This window comes from Mya arenaria, chromosome 11, assembly GCF_026914265.1.
Source record: "Mya arenaria isolate MELC-2E11 chromosome 11, ASM2691426v1".
In the NCBI taxonomy this organism is placed as follows: Eukaryota; Metazoa; Mollusca; class Bivalvia; order Myida; family Myidae; genus Mya; species Mya arenaria.
This window is the reverse complement of record NC_069132.1, coordinates 58,243,141-58,268,120: the sequence shown is the minus strand read 5'-3', so window position 1 is coordinate 58,268,120 and position 24,980 is coordinate 58,243,141. Positions and strand designations below refer to the sequence as shown.

General features: G+C 34.7%; 2 protein-coding genes across 11 annotated transcripts in view; one reads left to right on the top strand and one right to left on the bottom strand.

Annotated features, from left to right (window-relative positions):
- The first annotated feature begins 5,420 nt into the window (after window positions 1-5,420).
- The window catches only part of LOC128210022 (kinesin light chain-like), a 51,234-nt gene continuing 31,674 nt past the window's right edge, over window positions 5,421-24,980 (top strand). For 4 of the 10 annotated variants that reach the window (XM_052914321.1, XM_052914324.1, XM_052914322.1 and 1 more), the window contains exons 1-7: window positions 9,097-9,122; window positions 9,417-9,467; window positions 18,156-18,399; window positions 19,115-19,345; window positions 20,700-20,793; window positions 21,135-21,363; window positions 23,343-23,430. In XM_052914321.1, coding sequence (XP_052770281.1) covers window positions 9,112-9,122; window positions 9,417-9,467; window positions 18,156-18,399; window positions 19,115-19,345; window positions 20,700-20,793; window positions 21,135-21,363; window positions 23,343-23,430 — 948 coding nt within the window. In that variant the 5' untranslated portion in view covers window positions 9,097-9,111. Of the gene's footprint in view, window positions 5,548-6,364; window positions 6,415-9,096; window positions 9,123-9,416; window positions 9,468-14,536; window positions 14,750-18,155; window positions 18,400-19,114; window positions 19,346-20,699; window positions 20,794-21,134; window positions 21,364-22,590; window positions 22,679-23,342; window positions 23,431-24,980 lie in introns of those variants that run through there. The other 6 variants (XM_052914325.1, XM_052914320.1, XM_052914328.1 and 3 more) reach the window with 4 other exon arrangements.
- LOC128210024 (uncharacterized) lies at window positions 7,507-8,623 on the bottom strand. Its single transcript, XM_052914330.1, has 2 exons — window positions 8,095-8,623; window positions 7,507-7,913 (listed from the first exon to the last, which is right to left on the bottom strand). The coding sequence occupies exons 1-2, from the start codon at window positions 8,351-8,353 to the stop codon at window positions 7,705-7,707; spliced, it is 468 nt and encodes a 155-aa protein (XP_052770290.1). The 5' UTR covers window positions 8,354-8,623; the 3' UTR covers window positions 7,507-7,704.

The window sequence follows — 24,980 nt, the reverse complement described above, 5'->3', positions numbered from 1 at the left end:
TTCATCAAAATGAAATGCTAATTGGTTAAAATAGCTTTTTAAACGTTTATGGATGTTCATGTAAATAGTTCGTTATTTTGAAGAGCATATTGTTTCACTAAGCCTCGTTCTTTAATGTATTAATGGTATTTCATTCCAAGATATTATCATTCTCTTTCAATGTGATTAATGCTTTTTGTAGTAATGGAAATTTCAGAAACCATTTATCCTCTTGTAAAGATCTTGGATCTGTTCTCGACTTGTTTATACAGATTTCTTGTTAGTATTTTGTGTCGTGTACCATCAGAAACTTTGTTGTGATATGTGATGTGAATGTGATAAATAAAATATAAAACGCAAATCAAATGTCTGTTTCCTCAATCATTAAAGGGGCTAGTCACCAGATGGTTTGAAAATCGATAAATACAGTATTTGAATTTCGTCAAAACAAGCCTAGAATTGTCAATGCGAGCTAGCAGGAGGCCTATGAGAGGTCACTTTACATGGTTGAAATGATAAATGTTACCATCATGTTGCTGTCTCATGTGTTTCCCTGTTTAAAATAGTGCATAACCGTTTCCCAGTTTAAATCATATCTTGAGTACAGATGAATAAACCGACGCTTTTTTTAATCTTAGAGGAATTTACGTGTTAGACAACCCAGTAAATTGCTAATTTTAAAAATGCACAAAGGATGGGGTCATCAATAAGATTCAATGCGTTGAACGGAACGATGTAGATTTTATGCAGGTTTTTGACTATTTTCTTTCTCACTTGCAATTCAATTACCGTCTGGCCGAATTTCTCGAAACATCTTAAGTCCCTTACAACTGGATAAAGCTAAGCTCACTATTTTTTTTCAATAATTTGGATAATATTTACTTCTTTAAGAGTTCTTATACTTTAGCTAAGAATTATCTATATGTTAATTACATTAAACCATTTTTCATTAATCAAAATTGCATTCAAGTATGTCTTTTGGCTAATTGAAATAAGCTACTTAAGCCGATTAAGCTTAAGAACTTTCGAGAAATTGGGGCCTGGTGTCTAGCCCCTTTAAAGTCCATTGCCAGATTGAAGAAGTTTTAATACTGCTTTATCGAAAACAGTCATCGATGTTAAACGGTTGAAAGTCTTGCATTAGCGCTTGGCATACCAATTATCAATAAGACCTGCCTTAAAAAAAAATCAGAATTTGAGCAAACCTGTTTTATCATTTGACCAGAGCAGGTCGGTGCTAGGTTTGATGACTGAAAATGTGTTATAAAATTGTTCATGTACTAGCGGAAAAAGGTGGCCGTGCATCTTAAAAAATGCTAAAGATTCAGTGTTGAGATAACATTAATCTACCGGTAAAACACCTCAATGATTTTTAACGCAGACGGGCTCCACCTGTAACTTTGGGATTCAATCATACATTGTATCCGACTTTTTTTCTTGTGTTATTTTTAAACTGATATTTTTGTCAAGCACGGTTTCGTAATCGGAAAAACATACATGCCACATCCCCCGGCTGGGGTAAAATATATATATATATTCAAGGTTGACAGTGGAAAGCATGGAGTTTTAAGTTCAATGAACACATAATCTGTAGCTTTTTGTTCCATCAAAGACCATGCTTTAGACCATGCAAAGAGTTGTAATTGGAATGTATTGCTGAATTATTTAATGAATGATAAAGTTAAAAGTGAAAAACATTATATTATCTTGCTCAGTGCTTTAAGACTTGACTTAAGTGAATGTGTTAAGTAAAGTTTATAAACATTCAAGTGCTGTAAATTCACAATGTCTTGTTTTTCTTTATAAAATGCTGATGTATTATATATTTACGCAATGGGTTGACATGATGATTTTATAATATGATATTTATTCTTATCTTGTATGTATATAAGATCAATAAACAAATATAAGCGGATACTCTTATTCATTTTTCTGCATTTCATAAATGTCGATATTGCAATAAATTTAGCTGCGTAAAAATTCCCAGGTCTTATATCAAAATCCCCTGGAATTCAAACCAAAATCCCCTGGGAAGCCTCTCAGATATATGGCATGTATGGATAAATCCCCCTTTGTACGTTTTTGTTTATTATTCTGAGTGGGATTGAAAAATACGTGAGTAATTTTAAGCACGCGATCTGCTGTTTCTGGTGAACGCATATTGCCGTGGAAGAAACTCGGTGAACAGAACCATTTACAAGCCGCAGCAAGTGATAACCAACTCACGCCAGCATAGAACTTCTACTTATGAACTACCATCTTCATCATGAAAATCATTTTTTGTCAATCAGTGACTGAGACTGAATCCATCCCTTTGAGTATGCGGTTTAAAGTGGCTTTTACGGAGAACTGGAAAGGTTGGTACGCGGTACGCAGCAAGTTTGCCTAATTCGGTCCGCAGACTCTCAAAATAGTTTAAGGATTCTGATAGAAAAATGAAGGAGTAAACTCTTTATACTGTCCAGCAGATGCATGCAATAGCATGACCAACATTTATTGTAATGAGGTGATATAACTGTGCTTATGTTAAGAGATGAAGGTTGCATTTCCTTGCAAGATTATCATATGTTTTCGCCAACCCATTTCTATTGTTTCAAAATAGGAAACTCAGTGAAGTGCACAGTGTTACGTTCTTGATGCTTCGCTGTTTGGAATACCGCCTTATACAAGAGAGAGAGATATAATATATACATGTATAGAAAAATGAAAATGTATGCATGCAATGTGCCGGGAGCGTACTGTATTTAAACAAAACCACGTGTGTAGACCCGGCATTGTTTACTGATATGAAGGCATGCTTCCCTGTATGTGTTTTTTAGAATGCACGTAGAAGCAATTTCCAGCATACCTCAACTGACTAAGATAAATGTGTCCTGGTCCTTGACTGAAATAATCCAGCTTGAACAAGAATTGATAAATTGATATATTAATAATACATATGACAGCAAATTGTTAAAATATAAAATCTACACTTTTTATATAATTATAAAAGACCAGAGAATTGAAGTCAATAAAACTGTGCATACATGTACTATATTTTCTATAAGCGAATAATGTGTTTACCGAAAGTGTTTATCCAATTTATTTCAAAGATCTCAGTTTGTTTGTTTACATGTCAGAACGTTTTCTTGTTTACATGTTCAACGCAAACAGACAGACCCTTAAAGTGATTGTAAATAGACACGACCCGAAGGATGGCGCAGGTTTTCTTTTCAATTTTAAGTACTGCAGATATTACATTACAACTGGCATCAAATGGGCCTTTTTGTATACATAAAATATTGTTTTTTTTGTTGCATAATTATTGTTACCTGTGTCACCCATAATTAATTGTTCGTAAACATCGAACACTTCCCCCCCCCCCCTGCATTCTGAGGCCTAACGAAAATGTTTTGGATGACCCGACCCTACCTAATAAAAGCTACAGACCCTTATTGTCATTTATTTTTACAGAGAATAGAACTCCATAACAACAGCAATATATGAGTGACATTTGAAAATGATCTGGGCAAAGTGTATTTGGAAAAAACAACAACATGTACCTACCCTACTTAATAATTTTGGGGATGTTACCCTAAACACACATATGTTTTAGGCCTAGTATAACAACAATGCCTTCTTTCGTGTACATGTTAACAGACCACTACATTTGCGTACTGAATGAGAAAAGTCAAGGCTAGTATACTACGACGATAACATTACAGCATGACTATATGAGAAAAAGATATGCTAATACATATGTTTTTTTTAGAACAGAACATGCAATTCACGAAGATACGAAGCAAAATATAAAAGATGAGACGGGCATATGTTTAACAATGCTTTATGAACATGTGAGCCGTTTATTTAAAGCTGCACTCTCACAGATATACAATTTTTTTACAACTTTTTGTCTTGGAAAGAGCAAATTTTTGCGTAAATATCTGCAAACCAATGATATAAGATTCAATGAAATCAGATCGTAGATTTTCATATTTCCTTTCGAAAATTCATGTTTTTTGGCTTAAACCGTTACTAACGGTTTAAGAAAAATACATAAAACATCGATTTTTGAACTTAAACATAAAAATCTGCGATCTATTTTTTGTCAGCAGTCTTGTTTAGCTGGTTTCCATGGATTTTTGCAAAAATTGGCTCTTTCCAAGACAAAAATAAAAAAAAGTTGTCAAAACGTTCAATCTGTGAGAGTGTAGCTTTAAAGCTAAATCGTATACAGCTATGCACATCTATGCCCACGAAGGATGGCATAATTACGATTCCTATTGTCCGTCCTTTCATGTGTCCGGTTGTTACAATACACGTACAATAACTCGAAAACGGTTTCACATAAGATCATCAAACTTGAGTGGTTTGTTGTCCTTGACCAGGAGATCACATCTATTGTTTCAAGTATATACTAATTTATTCTTTCTCAATTGTGACGAAAGCTGATGACTTATAGAATCACTCTCGAGTCTGTGTCCTTGGCAGAAACCAGTACTTTTACCTTTTAGAGAGGTCATGAGAAAGTACCCATATTGGGTATCGAACACACGACCTCTTGCGTGATAGGCGGACCACTCTCACGTATCAACTCTATTGTATATGGGTCACTAGTTCTAAGGTCAAGGTCACGGTCAACAGTCTTATGAAAACATTGTCTGCACAATTACTTGAGAACGGATTGATCTATTATCATGTGAAAATGACTTCTGTGGGGGTTTGCCATTGGCCAGTACGTAGTTGACCCCGTTTTTGATTTTAAGGTGAGTAGGTCAAAGGTCTATATTCAATGCATTTTTTTTCTTAAAACACCTCAACTGAATCATCTCTCACATGTTCCTGACACAGCGGCGCTCAGGGGGTATAGTATACTGTTGGACTTGTTATTGTTATTTTTCAGATAAAGACTCCTGTATTTGACGTTTGGTGCCGGAATTGGGGGGGGGGTCGGATAGCTTGGGCCATGTCCCCTCCCAGATGTCTTAAACATAAAGTGTAATCAGCTAAGAGGATTGGTGTTTGGAGGGATTAAAGTTTAAAAGTGCAAGATCGTTGTATCTGAGGAAAAATGTCACTATTAAACTTATTCATGTTAACTTATATAAGCGTACGAAATGGAATCAGTGGAACAAAAATGTTACGCAATCCGGCATATCAAAGGTGTGGGGGGGGGGGGGGTCGGGGCGGGAGGAGATTGGGCGGGGGGAGGAGATATTGACACCTTAATTCCTTGTCACGTTTGGTTTATTAAACTATATTGAAGATCATTCATACAGCAGAGCATTACTAGTGTTGATACCCCACCTCTCACATCTTTTACAAGTTGTCACAATTTACATTTGAGCAGTACATGTGTTTTATTGTTCTTTTGTTAAAAATGTACAATTCAAATATACCGTTTTGTCCATTTCAAGATTTTAGTAGACGGTAGCGGTTTTTACAAAATCTCGTGCACTGATGCGGAAAGTGACGTTTGTTTCCTCCATGTTGAATATAAAGATGGGAGTGAGCATTATTTAGGAAAAAAGCCCCTGAAACCATTTGACAGCGTCGATTATTAAACTATCCAACTGCCGGTCATTTACGGTAATTGATCTCCTTATAAGGAATTATTCACTTGGCATGTAATTATTGTAGAAGTTCTGTTTGCAATCCAAAAACTATGCATGTCAATATGACAGATGTGAAATGTGTCATCATTTATCGAAATGAGTTTATATCTTAAATTAATACTGCATTTTTTAACTTGGAAAAAACAACATGTTAAATAGCACTATGACTTTTTAGAGAAACCCCAGTTTTCTGAAAAATACATAGTCATGTACTCTTAGTCAGTTGGTGACAACACTATTAAAACAAATTAATCTTACCTGTGTTCGGGCTGTGAATTGAACATGGGTTGCCTTTATTATATACAGAATTGCCTTCCCTTTAGTTTATTAAACCTTTCAGTATAGTGCACAAAGTGCGAAGCTTGAAATCCACCCCCACAATTAGTGGATAATAAATAGTATGCAAAGTGTACAACAAGGTGCAGACTTGAACCCACAACAGTCAGAACACTTAAACAGAGCTCTACTGACTGATCTAATGTTCTAACCAAAGCACCATACAACTGTGACATATTCAATACTTACAGTACCATTTTTTTAATGCTGACTATTGTTATTTGTTTGAGAATACCGTATTGAACAAAATATGTTGTGCATATCAGTGAAATGGTTGTAAACCTGGGATCAAGATGATAAAATTGCTGTTCTTAAACAATTTTTTTTAATACTCAGAGTTACATGTGCATACAAGTTTTAAGAATGAATCCATTAAAATTTTCTTGATCCATCAGCTTTGACTGGCACAAAATTGCATGAATGTGAATGTTTGCATGATGTTTATTGTTTTATAGGCTGGAGAGATGGAGACGGACGGAGAGGTGTCTGGAAAAATAGCAGACAGGTAGCCATTAACTCTAAAATTCAAAAGCTTAAGACTTACATGAGAAAGTCAGCAAAAACAGTAACGAAAAGTAATGCACCAGTCAATTGTAACCACGCCCCCCCCTCCCCCCCATATCTGGGGGTATACCGAGGATAGCCAGGAAAATGGGCCGTGTTTTTACCTTCCAGGTGGCCCCGCAGTGCCAGGTGAATGCGGCAGTTTTGTCTTCGCAAAAATACAGCCAAACCTAAGGTCCCTGGGGTGCGGGGGCATTTGGCAGGGATTTACCATCTTCTCTTTGCTGCAGGGGGGGGGGGATTTTACCCGGGGTTGGCTGGGCCGAAAGTTCCTGCTATTCCCCGGACCTGGGGGGGGGGGCAGTGGTTACAATTGACTAGTGCATAACGGATAAGATCCCTTGAGCAAGTTTGTTTTGATTTTGGTTGAAAGTAATTTTAAAGATATATGTGGCCTATGGTGGTTTGTTATGCATGTAATTTTGTCAAATCAAAATTGGAAGAGGAACACTAATTTTGTGATAAAGGTTCCCTCGTAAATGAGATTATAGTGTTGATATTGCATGCATGTTTTATAGCGATGGAGGGTTAGATACTGATGGTGATGTGTCCGGGAAGATGGTGGAGAGGTTAAGAAACATATACCCACCTCTGTATTCTGTAGATATCCTATATGTAACCTTCTTGTAATGCTTACACATACCTCAGTCACTCAGCCAATAAATACAGGAATGAAAAGTAACAGAGAAGGTCCCTTGAGCAAGTTTGTTTTGATTTTGGCTAAAAGTAAATTTAAAGAAATGTGGCCTATGAAAGTTTGTTATGCAGGGCTCATCCTAGACAGAAAATTTAGGGAGAAGTGAGAAAGGGGGAGGGTGCGGGAGGGGGTTTCCCCCTCTTGCAGGTCGGAAAATTTTGAGATTTTAAATGTCAAATGGTGGGTTCTGGTGTGCCCTGGACAACTTTTCTATGCAATTAAATAGGTGTTTTAAAATAGTCATACTGGTTTTTAGTTAGATTAATTTGTTGTATATATCTTTAAAAAAAAAAAGTCAAGTTTCAAACATTTTATTACATGCAAACCTATCATGCACACATAAATATATATCTGAATTTAAATACATGATAAATAAATAAAATAAGCTAATAAATACAAACAAAACTAGCTGAAATCAAACAACATGACATCAATTGTAAAAAACAAAAAAGTAGTCAATATATCATCACATCCTAGTTCTCAAAACAAGAAGCACTATACACTTGATCAGTCTACACAATGTAGGTCTAAAGGTCAGCCGAGATCAGCACCTATGGCCCCAGCAAGCTGGAGGTGGTACTGAAATTCCACCTTGGGAAGCTCCCGCTTGGCCAGGTGGTAGGCAGTCTTAAGGAGCTTGACCCCAAGCTTGTCATCCTTGGACAGTTTGGCCAGTACAATTTTCTTCATGGGTTCCTGGGAACTCAGAACTGTCTTTTCCAAGGTGGCCTTGTGCTGATTTGCTGAAAATACACAAAATATTTCACAGTATCTCATCATTTTCAGCTGTCATTTAAAATAATTTGGGCATATATTACAACATGTTTTAAAATATATTAAGCCAGACACCTTAAAATTAATACCACTTTGAATTGATTTATCTGCGGACTAAGCAATGCTTCTATTGTTTTAATAAATACTTACACCAGCCATGTCTCTGATGATTGGTTGTTTTTGCTGGTTGGTCATGTCCACGGGCGTAGGCGTTGTCCAACTTAGCACCTCTACAAACTTCGCAGTGCCAATTTTTATCTGCATCTTCGTTGTACCAACTGAAATTATTTTGATAATTTGACTTTTTGAATGATTTCTTATTTGAACTGTCGATCATGTCATCACTTTCAACACCGTCAGCTTTACGTTTCAGGCCTGGGGAATCCCGCAGAAGCCACGTAGAAAGCATGATTACTATTCAACAGAATCCAAAATATCTCGTATATAGAATATTGATGTGAACCGTTCGAAGAAAAAAAAATAATGGAAGCATTTCTGAAATAAAAAAAACAACAAACCTGGAACTGTGATTTGCGCTTGCCCTTCTCGCTAACTTCGCGATAATCACATCCAATTAAGTTCATTTGTCATCAGTGCACATCGTTTAAACCGCTATTGTCATAAAGTATAAATCCTAATTGGCACTAATTGACATTTACAAACATCGGCAAGTGTAAAAATTAATCCCTTACAATTTTATTACATCGATGACGTAGCACATGTACACAAAGTCAATGGTGCAAACACGTGCCTCGATTGAATAAAACAAGCGTTCTCATTGGCTGAAGTCAATGGAGCATATTTACTAGGTTTAACACGATTGGCTGTTTGTCAATCGAGCTGACAGGCGGGAGGCGGAGTCGCTCTGTTTTGACAAGCGTTAGTTCTTAGCGATATCGACTTTTTGATCTTTGAAAAAGTCGGCGAAGTTGACTTCGCTTTGATCTTAGAAAATAGCGAAGTTGCCGCGGGCAGGGCGACTTAATCGCCTAAGTCGCCTGGTAGGATGAGCCCTGTTATGCAAGTAATTTTGTCAAATCAAAATTGGAAGAGGAACACTAATTTTGTGATAAAGGTTGGTCTCATAAATGAGATAATAGTGTTTATAATGTATGCATGTTTTATAGCGATGGAGGGTTAGATACTGATGGTGATGTGTCCGGGAAGATGGAGGAGAGGTTAGGAAACATATACCCACCTCTGTATTCTGTAGATACTCTATACATAACCTTCTTGTAATGCTTAAACATTCCTCAGTTACTCAGCCAATACAGTAACGAAAAGTAAGAGATAAGATCCCTTGAGCAAGTTTGTTTTGATTTTGGCTAAAAGTAGTATTAAAGAAATGCGACCTATTGTGATTTGTTATGCATGTTTGTCATATAAAAAATGGAGGAGGACCATCAATTTTTTGACAAAGGTTTTCCTCATAAACGAGATAAAAGTGTTGATATTCTATGCATGTTTTCTAGTGATGGAGGGTTAGATACTGATGGTGATGTGTCCGGGAAGATGGTGGAGAGGTTAGGAAACATATACCCACCTCTGTATTCTGTAGATATCCTATATGTAAACTTTTTGTAACACGTATACATACCTTTCGTATACATACCTTTCGCACAAAGTTAGAAAGGAACCCAAAACATATTTTAAGTTCAACATGCCATTAATTCACAATAAAAAAGAAAGATTTTATTTAAGGATTATTCAGCACAGAAAGTCCTATAGTGTGCATGGTTGGTTTTGCAAGTTATCTTCCAGCTTTAAATTTCTTATAGTCTAAATTGATTTTGCATTTTATGCATTAAATTTTGTAATTAATTCATTAATCATATTTTGAATGAAAACAGATTTGCATACACTATATTTAACAACTCATGCACATTTAAGATATTAATAAAATCACAGAGCATGCAAACAATAAAACCCAGTTGCATACTTAATTAATGTTTCAAAATGACTAAATATACTGAACAATACTGAAGGATCTATAAATATAATTTTGACCTGTGATCTTAGAATTCTTTTCAGAGGCACAGACTGTATGAAGTTTGAACACAACATGTTACAAATTCTTTCATATTTATAAACTCTTGCACATCTTCACATTTCATAGTCATTACACAGGGCCTTTTCACCTTCTTTATAAGGGGCCGTAAGTAATTCAGCTACTTCCAAATTGAAAAAAGGTGCACACATTGAATTTTCCCATTTGTATGTGTAAATGCTTAAAAATTGCCTAAAATAAAGGGCTAAAGGCCTGTCATATTGGTAGATTGATCTGTGTTTTTATCCAGATATTCCAGTAGACTAAATAGATGGATCAGTGTGTTTTTATCTAGATACTCGAGAAGACTTAATGTTCATAAATTCTCATTGCATTGTTCATGAGCTCATAAAATATGTGGTTCATAAATTATCATTGCATTGTTCATGAGCTCATAAAATATGTGGTTCATAAATTCTCATTGCATTGTTCATGAGCTCATAAAATATGTGTAATTTAAATTGAAGATTTTATTATATTCTGGTTACTGAAAATCAGAAACATGCACACACTGTACATTCATCAATACAACCCTCACTCGAAAGATATGAAATAATCCCATGCCCTGTGTCACATATATGTATGTAGATAGCACTTTGTTTCATACATATATATACATATAAATTGCACCAGTTAATTGTAACCATGGTCGAAATTTAAACCCAAGCTCGCAAGTTTTCCATTGGTAAAATGACCTCCAGGCTTGTTCAATTCCTGAATTTTATATAGCTGGGCTTGTTAAAGTTTGATGCCAAGCAATATTATAAGAATTCAGACTTGTTCGTTCAATGTTTCATCTCCATGACTGAGAGTTCATTTGTTAATAATTATTTCAAAATGTTACAGGATATGCGCTATTTTGCAAAAAAAACTTTACGTAACATAGTTTTAGGCTTGGATTTACAAAATTCTGTTCAAAGGAGTACCTGCCATTCTGGCTGTTTGATATTTGTTCATAAAAGTAAGTTAAAAAGCTTACTTTCAATGAAGCTTAAAAAATTGTGTTGCTGACACCAAATCTGTGAACGAGTCCCTTTAAAGCTGTACTCTCAAAGATTGAACGTTTTGACAAATTTTAAAAACATTTGTCTTGGAAATAGCCAATTTTTGCTTTAATGTTGGACTTTAATATAAGACTGCTGACAAAAGAGCAGATCGCAGTTTTCGTATTTACTTTTGAAATAATGTTAATGGCTAAAAGCGTTATTAATGCTTAATGCAAAATGAGATTTTTGACATAAAACTTTTTAATGTAAATTTTGAAACTTTGATCTGATCTTTTTCTCAGCAGTCTTATACCACTGGTGTCCAGACATTATTGCAATAATTGGCTAATTACATGACAAAAAAGATAAAAAGTTGTAAAGACAGTCAATTTGTGAGAGTGCAGATTTAAAGGTACCTTTCTTCAATGTGTTCAATGTATCTTGCCTTGTCACCTGATGTTCCATTGATGTTTGCATGCCTAGCAAGGATGCTGTTAGGTCTGTGATCAATAATGTCTGGTGCCTTGTCGCTGGATGAGTCGGCAATGCCCCGCGAAGTGAAAACAATTTACTTGAAGATTAATTTGGAATACCTCATCAATTATGACAGGGTACTGTTCATATTTGTTTAAATGTTGACAATTGATTTCTTGATTTTTTTGGTGAAGTTTTACGTTTATTGTACATCTGTGGTTGTAAGGTTACAGCATGGTATGATCTTTAAAGTTCAGAGGTTGGTAGGTCTAGATTATGTTAATGGTTGATTTTTGTTTGACACTGAAAGTGAAGGTATATGTTTTAAGCTCTTATGTTGTGCTGAATAAAAAATGTTAGGGTATTGTTAAGTATTGGTGTCGTAGACGACAACATCAATGTAATTGGCATCATTTTCGAAAAACATTCATAAATCTTAAAATTTAGTCAAGATATTTAAATGAAACTTGGTACACATATGGCTAGAGGCAATACACACAATCATGTATGTATGGCAAGGCCCATAACTCTTGCTTTATTAATTGCCTAATTATGCCCCTTGCTTGACTGAGAGAGAACAAAATAGACCAGTGTTTGTGTTTACTCCTCGGGCCTTCTGTTTTAAAATGCATGTTTAAGTGCTTTGAGAAAAATATTACCAAGAACTCTGGGAACAGTTTGGATTATAAATGCGTTCCTGCCAGTTAAGTGTCTGGTAAAAAAAACTGATATCATGTAAGATGTTTCAATATTTCAGGGGAGGGGGGCCGGGGACAGAATTTGAGGTTTCCTGCATTCATTATCTCGTGTATTTATAATAGTCATTCTTTCAAATAACTTCTGCTTTCATGTTTGCATTTTGTTTCCTGTGAAAAGGATTTGTATTTTATTTTTCTTCAACGAACAAATCTCATTTCTAGCTAAGTTTTAATAATCTGTCTTTTTCATAGTTTTGTGTCACTTTTTTCAAAATTGTAGGGCTTTGGCCCCATTCAAGAAAGGTGAAAAACACACTGAAATATGCATGTGATATGTAACCAATCTCGTCAAATAGCCCTCTTTTTTCTGACATACCAAGTGACCACTCCAATTCATAACCGACAACTGACTATCATGGGTTTGGGCCAGTGCTCAAAATTTCCAAAAACTAACCTCAAATGCCAGGTAGTGCTAGGAAAGGGAGACACTGGTATTCTTTTTATTAACTCACCTTATTGCCAAGATTAAGGTTGACAAGTTGTTGTAGATACGTGTCTAAGACTTTTTGCCAGTTTATAAAAAGGGCGAGGGAAGGGAGGCAGCTGCAGAAAAAGAACAAGTTGCTAATGGGGGAAAAAAAACACATAGTTGCCAAACATGTTTTTTTAAAGTTTGTTGGTATACATTTATGTGTGTACAATAACTTATTATAAGATTTCTTAAATAAATATTTGATTATTAATCATAAGTAAGGCCTAAAAAAAAAAATTGTGTGGTTAGGGTTACATCCTTAAAAAAAATAGGTAGGGTAGGTAGGCTTTTTATTTTTTTTTATTTATTTTTTTTATTAGGTTTTATATAAGAAAATAATTTTCATCATTGGAGAATGGTGTTAAAGCTATCTTCTGTATAAGCATTTAAGGTTTAAACTTAATATTAAAAAGCAATTTAAAAAAAAACGAGATTTTTTTTTTTTTTTTTTTTTTTTTTTTTTTTTTGTTTTTCATTTTTTTTCAAACTGACTATAAAAACGGTAGGGTCGGCGCCTATTCCGTAGGTAGGGTCGGGTAACCCGAACCAAATGTATTTTTTTTTTAGGCCTTATCAGTTTCGGTATGGCAAAGGCATGCACATGTTGGTCTCATAACGGCTTAGGGGTTGGGGGTGTGTGTGGGGCGGGGTGACCAAAACAGGGCAGGGGGACATGCCCGTACTAAAACTGCCTTGCCAAAACCCTATTTGTGTCATGTATAGTGCTGTGAAGTTATAGTATAACTGTCCAACCTTTAGCCATATCTCAAAAATATGATATTCTTGTAAAACTAAGTACATGAATATGAAACAAATAATTCAGATGTGCATTTTGCATATGTAGCAAATCATTGTTGACTCCTTGTGGCGAAAAATATTTTTTTAGTTATACCCTGAGTGCGAGCATTGGCATTTTCACTTTCTGTGTTCCTGATTTGGTTTTAGTATGATGAAATGGTCATCTGAAGTAAAGGCTCCAGCACTTTTACTCTTTCTGAGAAATTAGTCTCAAAAATAGTCAATAGGAATAAGTCAATAGGCTTTTTAATCGTTAGTAAGTAAAAGTAATATATCTTCACAATAATCTGTCTGTGCAGGGGTGTTGGTCGTATGATAAAGAAAGTTGAAAGAGTTTGAACTGATTCTGAAATAGCATTCAAAAAGGTAGAATGCTTTATCTCACCCTTATTGTGAGGATGAGAAAGTTCTACTGGTATTGGTTTGAACTAATTCTGATATAGAAGATCTTAGCACTCGCCCAAGTGTTTTTTGGGGGGGGGTTCAACAGGTGCACTTTTTCTGGCCTTTTCTAGTTGGACACTTAAGTGTGTGAATAACTCGTATCAGCTTATTTCCACAATCAAGATGAATTAAATAAGTGTAAACAATACAAAAATGATTAATATTCATTCTTTTTAAAGTAAGCATTAACTATTCAAAATAGTTTCCTCGTGAACTGCCATTATTAATAGATGTTGTTTTGGAACATTGACTGTAGCAATGTTCGATTTTTTTCGCCCAATATGGATGTCAAGAACCCTCAGTTATTTCCGATGCATGGGAATTATTGGTTTGTTGCTATTGATTTCTGGCACCATATCACGTAATCAATATTGTCTCCCCATACCAGTCTCCCGATAGATTTGCCCATATTGGAAATATCCATAATCGGATATGTCCATTTTTCCTATATAGGGGCATCAGCTTGCTTTAATTACGCATATTGCCCAGTGTTAAGTTGTTAACACAACTTCCATTCAAGATTACAAAAAAGCGTTTATTGGTATTGCACATGTACTTAATGCCGGTTAAGTGAATATTCTTTCTGGAAGCTCTCAGAGTGTGTGAGTAAGTGAGTTGGGAGTCTTTACAGTGAACATGGGTATTGATTTCTAGGCAGACTCCCTTCCCAGCTTAAATTGGATTTCTCTTGTTGATTCAGAGTGCATATTTTACTGGAACAGTTATGTTAGTAAATCTGTGATCTTAGTAAGGATTTTTATGGAATGGATAACAGAACTTCTGTGTTAGCCATGATTGAATCAGAAACTGCCAGGATCTACAAACTGTGAGTAATACTCTGTTGTTAGTTATATGCAACACGTTTTGGGCTTAAAACAACTAGATGGTATTGATTCTCCTGTATGATTCAGCTGCAAGAGGTCGGACATGCTCGGAAATGTTTGAATAAGAAATGTATTGATGGACATGGCTCCTGTAGGTTGCAGAACATATTTTCATCATGTAAAGCTGTCTTGTAAAATGTGTTCTCATATTTTAGGGTTTATAGGGTAGGAAATGGCTAACAGCTGCAGAGCTCTCTTTTTCGAATCTGAGAGCATTATAAATTATGAGCATCTTATCTAAACACAGGCCTTAATCACTGCATCTTATAATAACTCTTGATTTTTATTTCTTGAACAATCTTAATTTTCTTATGACAGTATCAAGCTAAGCACACTATTTTAGTTTTGGTAGAACTGTTATAAGTTCTAAGACTTGTTTAACATTGAATGACACTTAATTTTAAATATAATCAATTAGCTGTTAAATTGTTTAAAAAATCATGTTGAAGCAGATAATATCTGGCTTTAATGAAGACAGATAATAAAACCAGTGTTAAGCTGAAGATTATGTGAAGAAAATTCGGGCCTGATGGCAGATAATATTGAAGTGATGATAGACAAGTTTTGTCATACTTCAAATAAAGTCAAATTCAGGCCCAGCTAAGCATTTTGGAATACTGTGTACAATGTTGCTTTCAGAATGTTAAAGGGATTCATTCCTATTAATAGGGTCATACATTGTTATGGTTTTTTTTAATAAAATGTGAGGAAAATGCTTGATTCAATGATAAAACATCTTTAAAAGTTAAAAAGAAATGAAATAAAATGCTCTACCTTGCTAAAAATGTTAGAAATGCTATTGTGAATTGAATGATGTTTAGAGCAGGATAAAATTACAAAATTCTGTTTTTGAATGGGCATCTGTCAGTTGCTTTTTTGTGTTTATTCATAAAAGTAAGTTATATTTAACTCAATTTCAACAAATTAAAAAAAAAACCTCATTTCTAACACAAAACTTTGGACAATGTCCCTTTAAATTTCAATCTTCAATTGGAGTAAAGTGCAACATGAATGTCTCATATAATTGCAATGACTAAGACTGTGTAAATGTCAGAGAAATAATCAAGTGTGATATTTATTGTTCCTAAGGGCAGAAGTTTATTGACAGGTAAAAAACTTAGTAAGTTCAAATTAGAACTGACTTTTAATTTCAATGTTTTTGTATTGATATTTTCACAATAATGGTGAAATTAACATATATTGTAAACAAAGAAGAAATTTTGGTAAGTAACATGTACTAACAAATTCAATTAAAGGTTTTGTAGATGTATGATTTGTACTGTTTCAAATAATTCTGGTATCAGACATTAGCCATTTATAATCAGGGCCTTTTCCACCCATTTTGGGAAAAAGACCCTAGACATTTTGTGAAAATTTGCGTCACGAAATATGCCTAAATTGGGAAATTTTACAGTTAAAAGAACAAGCTTTTCAGTATCCTTCAAATGAGGAAATTATTAAATATTAGTTTCTTTTCCCTTTCAAAAGACCTGAAACAACTGAAATATCAATCCTTGGGGTGTAAATATCTATTGCAATAAATCATGACAGATAATATTTCATACTGATCTCTGAATGTGATGGAAATCAATGATTTCTGTTACTTTTGATTGGGATTTTTTTCTGAAGATATATATATATATATTTTTTTTTGGGGGGGGGGGATGGGTCCGTTAGTCGGACCCGGTCCGTTAGTCGGACCCGTGCCTACTATAGATAAAGCCCTGATAATGTAGTTAATGGTAAAACGACATTCTATGATTAAAAAAGTTCTGTGAAATGTCATAAGATTCTCTTGAGTCTAAGATATTGGGCACATTTAAAAGATCTAAAATAATAATCCACGGTCTGTATTCAATAAACACCTTACATTGAACTTACAGTTTCAATTAGAAGTATTTTGATTGGCGTGTATATTTAGCTCACTGACCAAAAGGCTGAATGGAATCACTGAGGCACGTCAAAGTCTAAGGATAAAGTTTATATTGAATACTGACTTTAAGTTGTGAGTTTTCTTTTAGAAATATTTTTTGCTTACTTGAGTTTTTAGCTCGACTATTCGAAGAATAAGGAGAGCTTAATACTACTCACCCAAGCGTCGGCGTCACCCCTTGGTTAAGGTTTTGCGTGCAAGCACACATAGGTTAATATCTCAGCAACTACTTGAGGTATTGCATTGAGACTTTATACAATGGTACTCAACCATCCAAACTACTTAATTAACCAAGTTTGATAACTCTACTTTGCATTTAATGCCAATAATAGGCCTTTATTATTTGACTTAGAAATTCTGGTGAAGGTTTTGCATGTAAGCACACATAGGTTAACATCTCAGCAACTATTGGATGAGTTGCATTGAGACTTTAAAAAATGGTACTCAACCATCCAATCTGCTTAAATAACCAAGTAAGATAACTCAAGTTTGCATTAAATTCAAATAATGGCCCCTTTTTATTTAACATGGAAATTCTGGTTAAGGTTTTGCAAGTAACCACTTTAAAGTCAATGCTTCAGCAAATACATCATGTATTGCATTGAAACTTTACACACAGGGTCCCAACTATTGAACCTTCTTATTTAATCAAGTAAGATAACTCTATCTTTCATATTATATAATTGTTGCCCCTTTATTATGCGACTTAGAAATTCTTGTTAAGGTCTTGCATGTTAGCACACATAGGAGGATAATATCTCAGCAACTACTTGATGTATTGCATTGAGACTTTATACAATGGTATTCAACCACCCAACCTATTTGAATAATCAAGTTAGATAACTGTGTTTTGCAAATAATGGCCGTTTATTATTACACTTAAAAATTCTGGTTAAAATTTTGCATGTAACCACATTTATGTTAATATCTCCGCACATCATGTATTGCATTGAAATCTAATCTAACAGTGATCCATGCATGTTTCGCCAAATTTTTTCAATCCTTACACTGAAAAGTGGCGGAATAGTCGAGCGCGCTGTCTCTGTGACAGCTCTTGTTATGAATAAGATATTGGTGTGAATTTCATAATCAATTCCACGGTAACTGCTAATGAACAGTTGCATCAGTTTTTTCAATAAGAACCAGCCGCAAGCAAATATAGCCTTCTTAAAATAAATTTTGTCTGATTCATGGTTGTTCAGATTTGTCCTGGTAAAATATGATAAAGAATCTTGAAAATTGATCTGTTAAGAGAAATTGCTTTTCTTGATGGCCTGTCACTTCGCTTCTGATTTGTTCAAGCAATTTGTCTTAAAAGCACTGCTGCATATGTCAAATCTGCTAAGCTGTATAAAACATTTCCTCTATTGAAATTATAACAAAATTTATAGAATGTTTTCTCTTCTCCTTTACAGTAAACGTATAGAGGAGATTGGGAAGATGTCGTCTCTCTCCCAAGAGGACATCATGGCGAACACCAAGACGGTGATTCAGGGTCTGGACACCCTGAAAAACGAGCACCAGCAGATCCTCAGCGGCCTGCTTACCTCCCTCAAGTCCGTGAAGCAGGAGAAGGGAGACACAAACCTCATGGAGGAGAAGACAAACATCCTCAAGAAATCCCTCGAGACCATTGAGCTGGGTCTTAGTGAAGCTCAGGTAAGGTTTTGAATGGGTAGAAAGCAGTGATAGAAATAGCAAAAGCTGACAAGGCCTGCACTGGTAAAATGCTATCTGAGCTTGCTCAAATTCTTGATTTTGTATGGTAAGGTTTGATGAAAGATTTGATGCCAAGCACTAGTGTACAAAATTGGGCTTGTTCATCCAAATGTCTAATTTCGATGACTGAAAAGGGGTGAATTGCTTCAAAATGTCAAAAAAATTACAAGGTCTTAAGAGATATAGTTTCAGCTACTTATGAACAACACATGCTATTTTGTGATATGATACTTTAAATCAATATGAATTTTGATAAAAAAAACTTGCTTCAAAAATTTTATTAGCTAAACATTAGTTCAAAGAAGAAATCAAGTTACTGCCATAGACTTGAAGTTGTCATCTACGTGCAAAAACTTGAACCTTGGCTTAAATACAAAATCTTTCACTTCAAGCCTTTCTCATGAAACTTTGTACAAATGTTACATGTTACAATACACACTTGTTTTGTATAAACAATATTCAAGACACACATTTTATCTTTCTTATTTAATAAAAGCAGGTCATGATGCCGATGCAGAAACTTTAACCAAGGCCATAACTCAAAAACTTCTTCAAGATATTCTCATGAAACTTATTCCATTCTTACTTGTTACAATATGCACATGTGTAAAATATTCAAGACATATTTTATATCCGTCTAATTTGGTAAACACAGGTCATGATGTCTCTAGCCCAACACCATGAGCATGTGGAGGCAGAAAAACAGAAGCTACGTGCGAAGGTCCGTCGCTTGTGTCAGGAGAACGGCTGGTTACGAGACGAACTAGACGCCACCCAGCAGAAACTGCAGCTTAGTGAACAAAGGGTGGCCATTCTGGAGGAGGAGAAAAAACATCTAGAGTTTATGAACGAGATGAAAAAATATGACACAAATGAATCTCAATCGGTGGGTATTTATGATATCAATCAAATGAAACTCAATTGTTTGGTATTGATGATATGACACAGATGAACCTAGTGTGTTTAAATGATGTGACACATGTGACACTCAAATGATAGGTAATGCAGATACGACACAAATGAAACTCGTTCAATGGGTATCAATGATATGACACATGTCACGTTACACCCAATTGATGGGTTTTGCATGAGGATATGACACAAATGAAACACAGTCAGTAGGTATAAATGCTTTGAAAAAACATCATTATGGCAATGGATGGGTTGAAAGTTTTAACCTGGGTACCAGATTGTCAATTTCTAGCTGGTATCTTTATTTACATTTCATGCTGCAAAATGAACTTCAGATAGAATAGTAAATACACAGTTTCTTCCCTATTTAAAAGTTTCACAAAGGAACCAAATTATCTGAAACAAAAGCAAGTACAGTTCAGAAGTTACTTTATCATTTGCAAAATGAAATGATGAAAAGGCTGTCTGATTATGTGAGCTAAGTCACAAAGGTGGGGAACATCACAAATGAAAAAAAAACACATTGAGAACAAATATCCCTTTTAGGTATTAATGCTTTGAAAAAAACATCATTATGGCAATAGATGTGTTGAAAGTTTTAACCTGGGTACCAGATTGTCAATTTCTATCTGGTATCTTTATTTACATTTCATGCTGCAAAATGAACTTGAGATTGAATAGTAAATACACAGTTTCTTCCCTATTTAAAAGTTTCACAAAGGAACCATATTATCTGAAACAAAAGCAAGTACAGTTCAGAAGTTACTTTATCATTTGCAAAATGAAATGATGAAAAGGCTGTCTGATTATGTGAGCTAAGTCACAAAGGTGGGGAACATCACAAATGAAAAAAAAACACATTGAGAACAAATATCCCTTTTAATCACTTTAACAAGCAGGTTCCAAGGCCAATTAAAAAACAGAAAAGCACCAGATGTGAAACTGCTGTATTGTTTGAAAACCATGTACTAAAATCGTACCCTGGCACCCTCCAGACTGTGCCCGGTAAATAAATAATAAATAATGTCTATCTGATTTTTGTGTTGCCTGGAAGGCATCAAAGACACATAGGGATTTTATGATTTGTTGTGAAGTCTTCAAACTAGATATACAGATTTGTCATAGACGGTAAATGAGTTAATGACCTATTCTCATTTTGGATTCCGTAGGCCAAAGGTCAGGTTCATGGTTACCTTTACTGGAGAAATGATGGGTGCTTCTGGAAGATGACATCTGATTTGCAAAATTCCAGTTATTTAGAAAAACTCCCACAATTTGCAAAATTCAAACTCCTTAATATATATACATATATTTTTTCCATTTCACAGACTGAAGAGAGCAAAGACCAGTCTGAATCAAGCACGTCACAGAACCTCGACCTCGGCTTCCCAGAGGATGATGACGAGCCTAACAACCCAGAAGGTACGTGGCTAGATAAGGGTAGATTATTGTCGTATATATAGTTTAAAAATGTAAAAATATGAAAATTCGTCTTATTGAAGGTTCTTCAAGTATTCAAGGGTTAAATTGAGCTGAACTGATTTATGTTATGAATTAAGATTAAAGCTAGGAACATGATTGAGTTTTCATGAATTATTCTGTGCAAAAAATAAAATGTTTCAGAATAAATATACCTCTAAGAAATGCCACCTTCTTTCTATTGTTCAAACAACCCTTGTTCAATTGCTGTTGTCTTCGTCTCCCTTTTTATCATTGATATATATTTAATTGCCTCATTTACCAACAATTTGTTTGTATTTCAGCCCTGTCTCCTTCCCAGCCCAGTGCCATGGCGCAGGCTGCAAGCGGAGGGTACGAGATTCCAGCGCGACTACGTACACTCCACAATCTAGTCATCCAGTATGCCTCACAGGGTCGTTACGAGGTAGCTGTGCCCCTGTGTAAACAGGCGCTTGAAGATTTGGAGAAGACAAGTGGTCACGATCATCCGGACGTGGCTACTATGTTGAACATTCTAGCTCTTGTATACAGGTATGGAAGAAGGGGTTTTCATACTCGTCTGCTAACATGTTAGTATGAAGTTTTTATTATATTCCCATCATACGACATCTCATTTTATTACTGCTTTAAGCAATGTGGGTTTAACAAAATTGCAAGATTTGGAGCGGTATTAATTGCCATTATAATAATAGTGATACAGCTTTGAAATATGTCATGTTTGATTTGAGACAATCATTTTATAAAATCCTATCTATTCATCTTTACTTTCCAATAAAAAAAAGATAGTTTTTGAGTTACTATTAATAAAGTGAAGTTGTCTTTATTATTGACGACCATGATTATTAACAACAAATAGAATGCAGGGCTGTGTGTAATTAGTAATGTCAACTGAATCTGGAATAAAATCAATCTAGTTGATTGAAAAATAACATTATATTTTTATTCCTCTAGTGTATTGAGTAGAGAAATCCTGACGTTGATATTGAATGAACCTCAAGAGGTTTTAATGTCATTTTCAGTTTTTCCATCTAATTGGATTAGTGCGATGTCATTTAACCAATTGTTTATGACATTTCAATTATGGAAAGTCTTTTATATGAACATATTTTGTCGATAACCATTCTTTAACAATAGATACACAGCTGCAGAAGATATTAATAAATTTTAATTGTGAAGAATACTTATTTTAGATCTAAACTTAAGGATCGGTCACATTTTTTGTGTGTTCATGCCGTGTGAACGCAGTCACACATGCACACGTGCCATATTTCTGAGAGACTTCCTAGGGGATTTTAGTCTGAATTCCAGGGGAGTTTGATATTACACCAGGGGATTTTTACGCGGTGAAATTTTGAGCAATATCTGCATTTATAATATAAGAATAAATACAGAAATACACTCCAATTACTATAATTTTTGGACTTAGTTTTTATGGTCCTTCATGGAATTTCACACTCATAATATAATGGATGCTTTCCACTGTCAACCTTGAGAAAGTTTTTAAAATCCAGGGGATATGGATCCCCTGGCGGGGGACCAGGGGATTTGTCGAAATTCCGGAGGATTTTTCCACCACGCGGGGGTATATGGCATGTATGCACATGCTTGAAAATTCCCAAAGAACCGCTAGCACATTTCTTTTATTAGCTCGCATCCCCTTCTGGGTTCGTACAGTATAAACACACAAAAAAATGCAATTAGTCCTTTAACATTGAGATATTTTTCATCTGAAATGTATGTTGCATATGCTGTATGTAGGGACCAGGGAAAATACAAAGAAGCGGGTAATCTACTGAACGATGCTCTCAAAATCCGCGAGAAAACTCTGGGGAGAGACCATCCTGCAGTGAGTGTTGTTAATGTGTGAAAAATGTGTGCTGAACATTGAGGAATGCTACAGAATAAGGGCTGGAGGCTGGGCTTATCAGCAGAATAAAAGCTTGCATATTTTAGAAGATTTGTTTTTCCAAAGTATTTGTCATAACCTTGGTCTCGTCAGCATCATCATCGACATTGTATTCTGGCAATTACTTCAAACCTTCAAACCAATTACTTTGAAAGAAATTCAAATGAAACTTGGTACACATGTTGCCAGAGACCTTACATCTATAACAAGGTCCATAACCATTATTTTAATAATTATCAGATTACGCCCTTTTGTTTAGCTGAAAAAAAGCAACAACAGATGAGCTTTGACATGCGCAAGCAGCTCTTCTCTTTTGATTTTTGATGCGGGGTATTCAAAACAGATCTGAAGGATCTTTCTTTTAAGAGAAAGAGATAGCTTATAAGCATCCAGCCCATATTTAATGCATTCCTATTATCAAATGCAGAAAACTGTCTGCCTTGGTCAAAAGCAGATTTTTTTACAAAAACCTTGCTAAATGAAACTAAGAAAAAAAGTCAGCAAACCTTTCGCTACTTTTGACCTGGGTCAGTTTTCTGTACTTGGAGATTGTAATGAAATATTATGATTAAGAATTATCATAGTCAAGTGCAAAATATTTCAGAGACCAGGGAAAGTATAAGGAAGCAGCTAATTTGTTAAATGATGCCCTAGGCATCCGCGAGAAAACGCTAGGACCCGACCATCCGGCTGTGAGTTATACAACCATGTTTGTGCTACACACCCAATTGCATGTTCTTCAGAGTTATGGCCCTTGTTTTTATTAATTTATATTTTGTGGTTGCCAATCTTAGATTTTAAATCTCAATTTTGTTTCATTTGGCTGATAAAGCTTTTTGTTTGTTTAGATATTTGGATTTTAGGTTCTTCTGGTCTGTCAGATGACTTTTGACACATTTATGTCTAAACATCTGTTTCTACAGAGCTCCTGTCTTTATTTGACAAACAAAAAAATTCAATGTCAGATTTTGTTTCTTTTGGTGTATTTAAAGCTTTTTAAGTTGTTTAGCTAATTATATTGCGAGGGAGAGGCATCCGTTTGAATACTTGAAAGTTTAATTATTTTTGTCCATTATTTTTATGTAGCACAAACAGTTGCATGTTGTATTCTGGCATGATGCTCTATTTTATGCTGTAAACCCCAAATTATGCAAATTTGTAAAATTCCAAGATTTTTTTCCAAAAAACTTAATATTTAAGAGAAAAAACAAATTATTTGTAAAAAATTAAAATTTGCTTTTGTTAAATAATATTGGACACAACTTTGTAACAAAGACATTTGTTTGTACAGCATGAAGTTTTTTTGGCTGATTTTCATGTCATTTATTTTCAACATACCGGTATTCTTTTGGTTTTCTTTTCAATTGTTGTGGTCAAAGTTTTGTTTATTTTGAAAATACATGTATGCATGAACTGTATTTGGGTGTTTATTTCCTTAACAATTAAAGCTGCGCTCTCACAGATTAACCGTTTTAACAACTTTTTTTATTTTTTTGTCTTTGAATGAGCAAATCTGGGGGAATGTCTTGAAACTAGTGATATAAGCCTGCTGACAAAACATTAGATCACAGTTGTCATAATTACTATCGAAAATTAATGTTTGATGTCTTAATGAAAAATTAGTTTTTTTGGCTTAAAAAAATCAATTTTATTAAAACGTAAATATGAAAACCTGTGATCTGATCATTCATCAGTTGTTTTATATCTCTGGTTTCCAGACATTTACGCAAACATTTACTGACTCTTAAGACAAAAAAAAAAAAAGTTGTCATAACAGTCAATTTGTGAAAATGCAACTTTAAGTCACATAAATTTCTGTACATGCAAGTTTTCTCAGTAATGTGTTTTACTGTTGGAAAGAGTTTCATTGTAGCCATTTTCATGGATCCACCAAAAATTAATTTGACATTTCTTTAGGATTGTCATTTATATCATGCGGGTTATGTTGCTTTTGATTGTAGATGTATTTCTCATATTGGCATGTTTATGTAGATAAGGGAGCCTTTAAGAAGAAGAAATGTTATTCGAAAAAAAAGATAATATAGAGAATATGTAATAAGGATTATACTATAATGTTTGATATGAAAGAATAACTGAGCTGTATAAAAGAAATCCTTTATTAGCTTGCCTCATCTTTTATTCGTAGAAAAAAATGTTGAGGCATTCAGTGTTTTGAATAAGAACCGGCTGCCGGCCAAAATGGACGGTTCAAATGACAATTGGGCCGGTTCAAATTTGAAAA